At 55.5% G+C, this 9847-nt stretch overlaps 1 protein-coding gene across 1 annotated transcript; it reads right to left on the bottom strand.

The window, feature by feature from the left end:
* Positions 1 to 5913: 5913 nt before the first annotated feature.
* KCNA5 (potassium voltage-gated channel subfamily A member 5) lies at positions 5914 to 9178 on the bottom strand. The gene has a single exon (XM_010964865.3). The coding sequence runs from the start codon at positions 8526 to 8528 to the stop codon at positions 6723 to 6725; it is 1806 nt and encodes a 601-aa protein (XP_010963167.2). The 5' UTR covers positions 8529 to 9178; the 3' UTR covers positions 5914 to 6722.
* Positions 9179 to 9847: the final 669 nt, after the last annotated feature.

Below are 9847 nucleotides of genomic sequence, written 5' to 3'. Positions count from 1 at the left end.
TTTTGTTTTATTCAGCGTACATTCTGAGGACGTCATGCCCAGGAGACAGCCTCTCAGACAGCTCTGAGGGGCCGCTCTGAAGAGGTCAGGGAGGAGCCAGGATATACAGGAGTTTTTGCAACAAAGACAAGGTCATCGGAACATCAAAAGGCTACTGTTAGTTAAAGAAAACCAGACACCTCAAGTTAAGGAATTTAGCGCTTTTCCACATATGGGAAGATGCGAGTCTGGGCTCCTTGAAATCATATTCTGATGTGCACCTCAGCTGTCTCGGGCCAGGGCCCTGGGCTCTGGGTGGCTGCAGTGGCTGAAAGCTTGAAATCGAGCATCCTGATTCCATCCTGAGTGCCCTCAGGGCTCACTGTTTGGGTGGCTGCAGTGTGGTGGCTGCAGCATCCTTGTTTACGGATACAGCAGGTAATGCTTTTCACCAGCCGAGGACGGCGGTTATCCCCACATGACAAACATGAAGTTTTTGCAGAGGATTGGCTGGGGCTAGAATGTAACCCCAGACCACCCGGTCTCCTAGGCTGTAACGCACGCGGGCGTGAACGAATGAATGAATAAATGATCCTCCATGTGACCTTAGCTCCCACTGTTTCTAGGAGGGAGACGGAGGTGGAGGCCAGAAGCATCACTGGGTCATCGGGATCCATATACTGAATCGCATCTGAGATATTGCTATACGTAAGTGTTCATAGCTTTGCAATATCCCAGCAAAGAGCTGCCTGCCCCAGACGAGGGGCACTTCTGAGAGAGGTTTAGTTTCTGAAGCTGAACAAATCAAATAGTTAAAAAAAAAAAAAGTGTTTTTTTTCCTGTGCACTACACAGGAGACTTCTGTGAACTGATAGATTTTTTAAGTTGTGTTTTAATCACCATAAACTGTTGACGATATTGACCAGCGAAATGCACTGCCCTGCGACGGTCAGGAGCGAGCCCGGGCCTCAGACTGTGTTGAACACAGAGCTGGGCTGAGATGAGGTGAGAGGCCAGTGACACAGGTGGGGCTTCACACACGCTGTGATGGGGCAGCTTTACCCCCGCCCGGCAGCCCTGACTGGTCCACTCAGATGCCGATTCCTCCTGCATCACCCCGCCCATTTCCCCGCCCTGGGGAACTCTCCTCTGTCCTCCCAGGCCCATCTCCAGCGCCTGATACCTGCCTCTGATGTCATCATCACTGGCTTCATTTGGGCTGCTGGGTAGATCGTGGGCAATCATCAACAGGGCATCTGAGGGCCTTTGGCTGCCCCCCTAAAATTTATTTAAAAATCGGGTTGGAGCCCATCACTGGCCTTCCAGCAGAACTTTGAGATGGTCCCACTGCATCTCTTTTGGGGGTGCCGCCTGGAAGGCGGGGCCATGTTCCTGCTCCAAGGTGGTGAGCAGCCTGGAGTGGTGCTGGCTTTGAAGGTCCCTCTGGATCATTCCAGGGACTCTTGGCTTCCCCAGCCCTTACCTGTGCCTGTCACCACCCCTCCACTTCTGCGGGAAAGCATACACGCCCTCCTGGTGCCCCAGAGCCCCCACACCTGTCCCCCGCTCTTCTCCAAAGGAGCACACCTTTCCCCCGATCACAGCCCTGCTCATTTCCTCCCTGGCTCTACATCTAATTAAACGTGATCTCTTTATTCACTTGCTTCTTTCCCTGAAGATCCTCCCCGCTGGACTGGGAAACCCACCAGGGGAGATCTCTTGCCAGTGAGTTTCGGTGCCCGGCACGGTGCTCGCCTCATAGTAAATAATGTTGTCAAAGGAACGTTTGTTGAATGAATGTTTGTTGAGAAATGAATGAACGAGAGTATTAAGGACGCTGGCTCATCAGTGTTTCCATTTTCCTCCCAGACAGCGAGCCGCTGCACACGGGAGTTGGTTTGTCACAGCGCTGCATCTCTGTTGCTTTTACTGGCTTGACATTCACAACACAGGCAGGTTGAATTGAATAAAATCAAATCAGAGGAGACAGACTGGGGCTTCCCAAGCTGGACACGCAGGAGGCAGCCCTCGGAGGCAAACTGAATACAGATGAACTGGTGTGGCAGGGATGTGCCTCTGGAGGCAGGAGGGTCAGGGAGGCAGCTTAATGAGAACGTGGACACAGTCATGCAGAGGGAGCAGAGGGGAACACACAGAGACATCCAGCCCAGGGGTCAGGGGAGACAATTCCAGCCCCAGTTTACTTCAGCTGGGGTGTGACCTTGGATAAGTGGCTTCTCCCCTCTGGGCCTCGATTTGCTCATCTGTAAAATGAGCGAGACCCACCAGATTATTTGCAAGGTTCCTGCCAGCTGAAACATCACCTGGTGCAAAGTTTGACATCAGAAAATACATGCCAGTTAAAAGGGAAGGTGACAAGCATCTTGCTCTGATTGGAGGCCTGTGGTCCAGAGTTGGGTCACACTGTCCCCACCATGCACACCGTATGCGACCCTGCCAGCCCAGGCCCAACTCTACAGCCAGAGAAGAGCCAGACAAAGAGGGCCAGCGGGGCGCATCCTCCAGGTGCCCGGTGTGATGTCACGTCCAGGAAAAGATTAAGGTCCAGAAGGAGAAGGAAGCCCCCTGGCTACCTTGCCCCCACTTCTACCAGCAGCCGAGGGAAAACCCCATCACCCGGTCCCCCAGGCAGAGTATCCTGTTTGGCATCTTCTTTATTCTCCCTAGAAACAGAGCAGCTTGTCCCGAGGCCACCTGGAAAAATCTAATTTCCACAAGGAGGTAGAAGCAAGCGCAGCTTCCTAATAAGGCCCTCCCTGGTCCGGGAGGCTCTGCTCCTTGAGCCGAGCTTGGTATTTACAAGAAGTGCAAGTTCAGTGAAGTCAAGTCCAGTCAGGGAGCCGGGTCAGGGCGTCCCAGGCCAGACCGGATGCCCAGAAGGCAGCCTCTGTGTGACAGATAAGCAGACGTGACAGGGACGGCCAGCTCTGGAGCTAAGGCCAGTGATAACCTCTTAAAATGACTCAATTTTAAATGCTTATATAAGTCCCTACAATAGCAGCTTCAGGTTTGCCTCTTGGCCGACAAGGCCTGAAAGATTTACTCTCTGGCTCCTTTCCGAACTTTCGCCGACCCCTGCCCCACGTAACCACCGAGCGCCCCTGCACGGGTAAAACGTGGACTCCTGCTGCGGTCCTGGGGAGCAGCACTGACCTTTACCTCTGGGCTCCATCCTCAGATGCTGGTGATGGGGACGGGGCCGGGGGACGTTCTCCAGCCCGCTACTCCCGGTCCCCTCATCCTGAATGCCCTCCTCTCTTCCTAGCCACCCTTCAGGGTCTCCAGAAGCTTCTCTTTTCTGCTCTTTTCCTCCTCACTCTCCCACCCCTGACCCAGGGCACTTCACTTTGGAATCCCCTGAAGGGTACTTGATTGCACATCGTTTTGCAGGATTTGATTTGCTGCACACCGATTGCTTCCCCCGTGGATGGGACGGAAAGCACCCGAAGGCAGGGACAGCGTCCCTGGCCCTGTCCCAGTACCCCCAGCACACCGAGGACTGCTGGGCTTAGAGGAACTTTTGAGCAGATGTGAGCTGCTGAGGGCAGCCCCAGGCAAGAGCACTTGAACATCCCAGGATCACATTCACTGTGCACCACGGACATCTCTGGAGGGGACTCTCCGCACCAAAGGAAAACACTTTGCTCCGACCCCTCCAAGGCTGGAGGCACTCTTACTTTGAGCATGAGAGTAAGTCACAGCCCAGTCTTACAGGAAGCTTCCTCAAGGGCTGGGGCTCTGTTTTCCCTCGGGGAGTGTCTTGGGCAGGGTGAATTGGGGAGCTGGGGCTTTTAAAGACTGTGACAAGACTTCTCTTTCTGAACCTGTCCTTGCTTAGGGCTTAGCGAACATACGGGCAGGAGGAGAAAAAGGGGGGGCCCGGGCGCTCTGCAGGAGGGCAGCCGTCCTTGAGTAAACGCACCACCCAGTTCATCCCTGCCCTCCGTGCGGAGGTTGCTTAAGATGGTAGATTATAAACCCAGGGATGGTTTCCCTGCTGTGGAAGCCAAGAGGCAACATCTGGATAAAAGGCCTGGCTGAGGCCCCTTGATCTAATCTCCCCAGGAAGGAAAATCAGTGACAGCAGGGAAGGGGTGGGCGGGGGAGAGAGGACAGGAAGGGGCCCCTCACCTCAGGCAACCTGGGTGAAAGGGGGCTCCTTTCCTGCCAATCACGTGTCACACCAGCCCCCAGGACGGCAGGAGTGAAACAGTGGAGCCCGTTTCCAGAATCATAGCAACAGGCTCACCGAGAAGACGGAGAGACTGAAATACCTCCACTGCCTGGTGGGCACCCGGCCAGTGCCCAGGGGAGGTGCCACTGGCCTCCAGGACAAGAGGCTGAAGCCGGGGACGGGGGTCCCCCTGGAACCACCTTGATCCCTTTGTAAACCTGCTGGTCTGCGCCTCCCCTCCCACACGAAACAGAGATTTGTGCTCTCGTTCCCACGGCTCCACCCCTGAGGATTTGTAAAAGCTGGCACCTGCTTACTGGACATTCTAAAGATGCAGCCGGGCGGTTTACGCCAACATCTGTCAGCCACCTGGACACATCTAAGACCCGGATGCAGCTCTCCCTTTGCTGCTCCAGCCAAAGGAAATAACCTTCATGGCAAATGTGGCTCCTTCTCTTTTATCTTTAAGAGAGGGTGGAGCCCGAGGAGTGGCCCCGTCCCAACTACGAGGGGTGTGCTAAGCCACCCACCCTAGCTTCGCAGCCATAGAGGGCTTGAAGGTGCGACGGCGTGGAGGAGCGCTCTGGCGAGATGCCCTGCTTTTAGGCAGATTGAGAGTCATAAATAAATAAAGTGTCTCTGTTCTCCTTCCTTTGCTTCAGCGTGTAATGAAAAACAACAGAGCTCTGCCCGGACAGCCCTTCTGTTTCCTCCTCAGGTTTGCTGTTCACAGTTCCCGACTGGAAGTGACTCCGGCGGTCACAGCCGCTGGCTTTCATTACGGCGTCGGCGTCCGACTGAAATCCACAATCTTCAGACATCAGTTTCCTAGGTCCTCCCTCGCCCCACACCCTGGACACCTGCATGCACCCCAGAACTAGCCATTAAGCTCGCTGTGGTTGTGGCGGGGGGGAGGGGGCCTGTGGTTGTGGACCACCAGCCCACCCTGGTGAGCACGTCAGACCACCAGTTTTTGGATTATTCAGCAGAAAAGGCAACGGCAGGAATTGGGAGCCCCACGGGGATAGCACTAGTGCCAGAGAGAAACCGCAGCCAGAGTTACACCACTGTGATGTTTTGCCACAACCATCCAGCGACAAGGGAACAAAGGGCTTTTTCCTGAGTTTAGGGACAGGGCTACAATCTATAGAAACCAGCCTTTAATGTGGACAAGCAAGTCCTTCTCGCTCTGCCTCGGTCCATCACAAAGACAGGGAGGGCATCCCCTCATCCACACCACAGTTTAGGGGTTTCGGCATAACGAGGAGGAGCTGCTCCCTCCCTCTGTGACCTTCACACCTGGGCTGCACTTTTGCGGAAAGGTTTCATGTCTGTGAGAGCCAGGCTTGCTCCTCGGGGCTGCTGAGAACCCTGTCAGTTACTGCTTACAACCTGCAGACAAAGGAGAGACTGGAATCCCAGCCCCAGGAGACCACAGCGGGGCTGCAGGGGATCTGGTCATCCTTTGCCTTTTAGCTCCATCCTTCCTCCACCCTGGTCTAATGACCCTGGGCACGTCCGCGTCATAACAGCCCAACACAAACTGAACTCACCCCTCTGTCTCCGAGGAACAGAGGGGCCCAACAGAGAAATGATGATGATCAAATCATGAGCTTGCCAAGTTTTCTATGCCAGTCAAGTTGGTGTTGACTCCGACTCCAAAACCAGAAACAGCAAAGGATGGACTTGTTTTTTTTTTAATTTCCAAAAAAAATCCATCAGCTTAAGAAAAACTAACATTTGCCTCAGCCAAGTAACCTTTTATTTCCTGGGATAAAATTCAAGAGAATAAATGATCAGATGTCTTCCTCCAGCATCATTAAAATGCTTTTTGCAGAAGAAAGTTACAAGAATTGCTTAAGGCGAACAGAAAAAGTTAGACTTGCCTTTCTTCCAGAGCATTTCCTGCCCTAGACACAAAGCACCGATACATCTTAGAAAAGAGAGAGGCTTGCAGATACAGAAACCAGAACAGTCATGACCAGGGTCTCTGGCTCTAATAAAAGCATCACAGGAGAATGTCACAATAACCTTCTCTTCCATAAATACAACATATGTCTTGAAAATATATCCAAAATATCTCCATCTGAACTACAGTACAAAAATCCACTCACCAGCCTTAAAAATAATATTTTCCCTGATACACAAATATAATCATATGTAAAGCAAATCTGGGACACAGGGAATGGGGGTGGGTTATAAAATCTCTGGGGAATCTGGGCTATTTAAAGTCATTTTTGTTTGGGTTATCCCTCTGCTGGGTATAGGAAACTGGCTACAAATACGTGCATCTCACAGTGCTCACTATTTCAACGGCTCCTGCGTCATGGAATGTGGTACTTTTTAAAAATAGGCGACCCTTGATGTCGTGGAAAGAAAAGGGAAAATGAGGGGATTGTGGGGGAGGCAGGAGGGAAGCAGTGAAAGAGGGACAGACCTAGGTTACAGGGTGGGCTTGAAATACTCTGTGCATGAAATAGATACCCAGGGTGGGTCAGAAGACCCCCGCTATACCCAGCCCACTGCCAGCTGTCTGCCTGGGTCCCCCTTACAAATCCGTTTCCCGGCTGGTGTCCAGGCAGAGGGCGTACAGGGATCTCCGCAAGTCCACGTTGCTCTTGGCCTTGAGGTTACACTTCTCCAGGGGGCTGCTGCCCCTTCGAGATCCATCTGCCTTCTCCAGGGACCCCACAGCCTTACAGAGGGACCCCTTGCTCCAGCTGGCCTTCCGCTGGCCTCCGCTGGCAGGTCCTGTCCCCTGGCTCTGGCCGCTCTGCTCCTCCTTAAGGGCTGCCTGCTCCTCGTGGTCCGTCTCCCGGTGGTAGAAGTAGTTGAAGTTGGAGACGATGACTGGCACTGGCAGGGCGATGGTGAGGACGCCAGCGATGGCGCACAGCGAGCCCACGATCTTGCCCCCTACTGTGACGGGCCTCATGTCCCCATAGCCCACCGTGGTCATGGTGACCACTGCCCACCAGAAGGCATCTGGGATGCTGGAGAAATGGGTCTCCTGGTTGTCGGCCTCCGCGAAGTAGACGGCGCTGGAGAAGAGGATGACTCCGATGAAGAGGAAGAAGATGAGCAGCCCCAGCTCCCGCATGGAGGCCTGCAAGGTCTTGCCCAGGATCTGCAGCCCCTTGGAGTGGCGGGAGAGCTTGAAGATGCGGAACACGCGGACCAGGCGGATCACTCTGAGGATGGCCAGGGACATGGCCTGCTGCCCGTTCTGGCCGCCGCCTCCGCTGCCGCCTGGCTGCTGCACCAGCTCAGTGCCCAGCGTGATGAAGTAGGGGAAGATGGCCACCACATCGATGATGTTCATGATGTTCCGGGAGAACTCGGCCTTGCTGGGGCAGGCAAAGAAGCGCACCAGCAGCTCGAAGGTGAACCAGACGACGCACGTGGTCTCCACGATGAAGAAGGGGTCAGCCAGGGTCCTCGGCAGGAGAGGTGCCACCGTGGGGCCAGAGCGGGGCGCCACGGCCCCGCTGCCATTGGCCCCCTGGGCGGGTCCAGGGGGCTGGTGGGGCACGGGGGGATGGCGCAGCAGCTCGCGTTCATCCCTGAACTCAGGCAGAGTCTCCAGGCAGAAGGTGATGATGGAGATGAGGATGACCAGGACCGAGACGATGGCGATGCCCCGGGCGGAGCCTGAGCTCTCCGGATACTCGAAGATCAGCCACACCTGGCGCTGGAACTCGTTGCGGGGCAGGGGCTTCTCCTCATCTTTGATGAAGCCCTCGTCTTCGCGGAAGCGCTCCATGGCCTCGTCCCCCAGCTGGTAGAAGCGGATCTCATCTGCGAACACATCCAGAGAGACGTTGACCGGCCTCCGCAGCCGGCCCCCAGACTGGTAGTAGTAGAGGATGCCGTCGAAGCTGGGCCGGTTGCGGTCGAAGAAGTACTCGTTCCTCAGCGGGTCGAAGTAGCGCAGGCGCTTGGCCGGGTCCCCCAGGAGCGTGTTGGGGAACTGCGCCAAGGTGCCCAGCTGCGTCTCGAAGCGCAGCCCCGAGATGTTGATGAGGACGCGCTGGTGGTGGAGGGACTCCGAAAGGAGCACTTGATCCTCCGCCACGCCCAGGGCGGGGTCACCGTCTCCCTCCTCATCCTCCAGCGACAGTCGGCTAGGCTGGGGCAGCTCCTGGGGTAGCGGTGGCGCCGGCCGGCCTCCCGGGTCCGCGGCCCTGTCCGCGCCCCTCTCTGCGCGGCGCTCCCTTGGCGGCCGCTCCTTGGGTCCACCGCTGAGCGCAGCCGTCGTTGGGCAGCGGAGCTCTCCTCCGGTGACCCTGGCCTCTCCTGCTTCCCTGATCGTCATGGCACCGCCATTCTCCAGGGGCACCCGGGGGATCTCCATGGCCCGGGGGCGAGGGGCATGCTGCGCCCCTGCGGACCGGCTCCCACGCCCCCTCTCTGTCCGCGGGGCCCCGGGTACCGGGCTCCTTCCCCCCACCCCCAGGCGGCCAGCCCGCTGTGAGGCGGGCTAGGGTGGCTGGCGCGGTCCCCTCGCTCGGTCTTGACGTCAAGAAGCAGCTGCCCTGCTCTCTGCCTCTCTGGGTTCTGGCAGCCCGTTACCAAGCAGCCAAAAGCTGCCTTCCAACAGACGCAACCTCCAGCCGCCAGGCGCGGCCTCCGCCCCGCGGCTCCCCGCCTCCTGCCCTCCCCTGCTCCTCCGGCCTCCCCTCCCGGAACCGAGGCAGCGAGTGCCCCCCACAACCACGGATGGCGCAGCTGGGGCCCGGGGCGAGGGGGGCAGGGGCAGAGCTGGGCGCAGCGGGCAGAGGGAGGGAGGGAGTGGAGAGGATGGAGGAACAGGTTGCACCCAGAGCGCTGAAACTCCCAGGGCAACCAGATGAGAATCGCTCTGGATTTCAGTTCACCTGGGAACGGGCTGAGCGCCAAGTGGATTCTCGGGGAAATGACTGTCTTGGGTTGGAAGGATGAGGCTTTGAGGTGAGCCCGAGGATGCGAGAAGGCAGTCCTTTTTACATTTCTCCTTCGGGGGGAATAACGGTTCTCGGCTTCGGGAGGAATTACAAACAAGAGGGGGCGGGGCGGGGCGGAGCTATGGGCCTTGAAAATAAATATGTGCATCTGGAGACCAATGAAGAAGCATCTCCAGAGAGACAGCAAGGTCCCACTGTAGGGCACAGAGAACTACATTCAGTGTCTTGCAATAGCTTATGAAAAAGACCATCGAAAGGGATATATATGTAGGTATCACAAAATCACTACTCTGTACACCAGAAATTAACACATCGTCAACCGACTATACTTCAATTTAAAAATATCCTCAAAAAATGAAATTCTGAAAAATTAACGCTGAAGTGTAATTTACCTGGAATAAGAACTGAAAAAAAATTGCAGGGAAGGGTATAGCTCAAGTGGTGGAGCACATGCTTAGCATCAACAAGGTCCTGGGTTCAATCCCCAGCACCTCCTCTAAAAAAAAATAATAAGTAAACCTAATTACCTCCCCCACAAAAATTTTTTTTGAAAGTTTAAAAAATTGCAATAAAATGTGCTTCACAGAAATAAAAAAAAAAAGCATCTCTCTTCCCATTTTCCTACATACGACATTCACTCCAAAACATAGCTGGCTGAAAACCTCCAGCGCCCCCGTCCTTGCCCTCGGGAAAGCCCTGGTCCCCAGTGCTGACAGTGGTGCTCCCCGGA

Source organism: Camelus bactrianus, chromosome 34 (genome assembly GCF_048773025.1).
Source record: "Camelus bactrianus isolate YW-2024 breed Bactrian camel chromosome 34, ASM4877302v1, whole genome shotgun sequence".
In the NCBI taxonomy this organism is placed as follows: domain Eukaryota; kingdom Metazoa; phylum Chordata; class Mammalia; order Artiodactyla; family Camelidae; genus Camelus; species Camelus bactrianus.
Note: the sequence above shows the minus strand (reverse complement) of the source record. Positions and strands in the feature narration are given on the sequence as shown.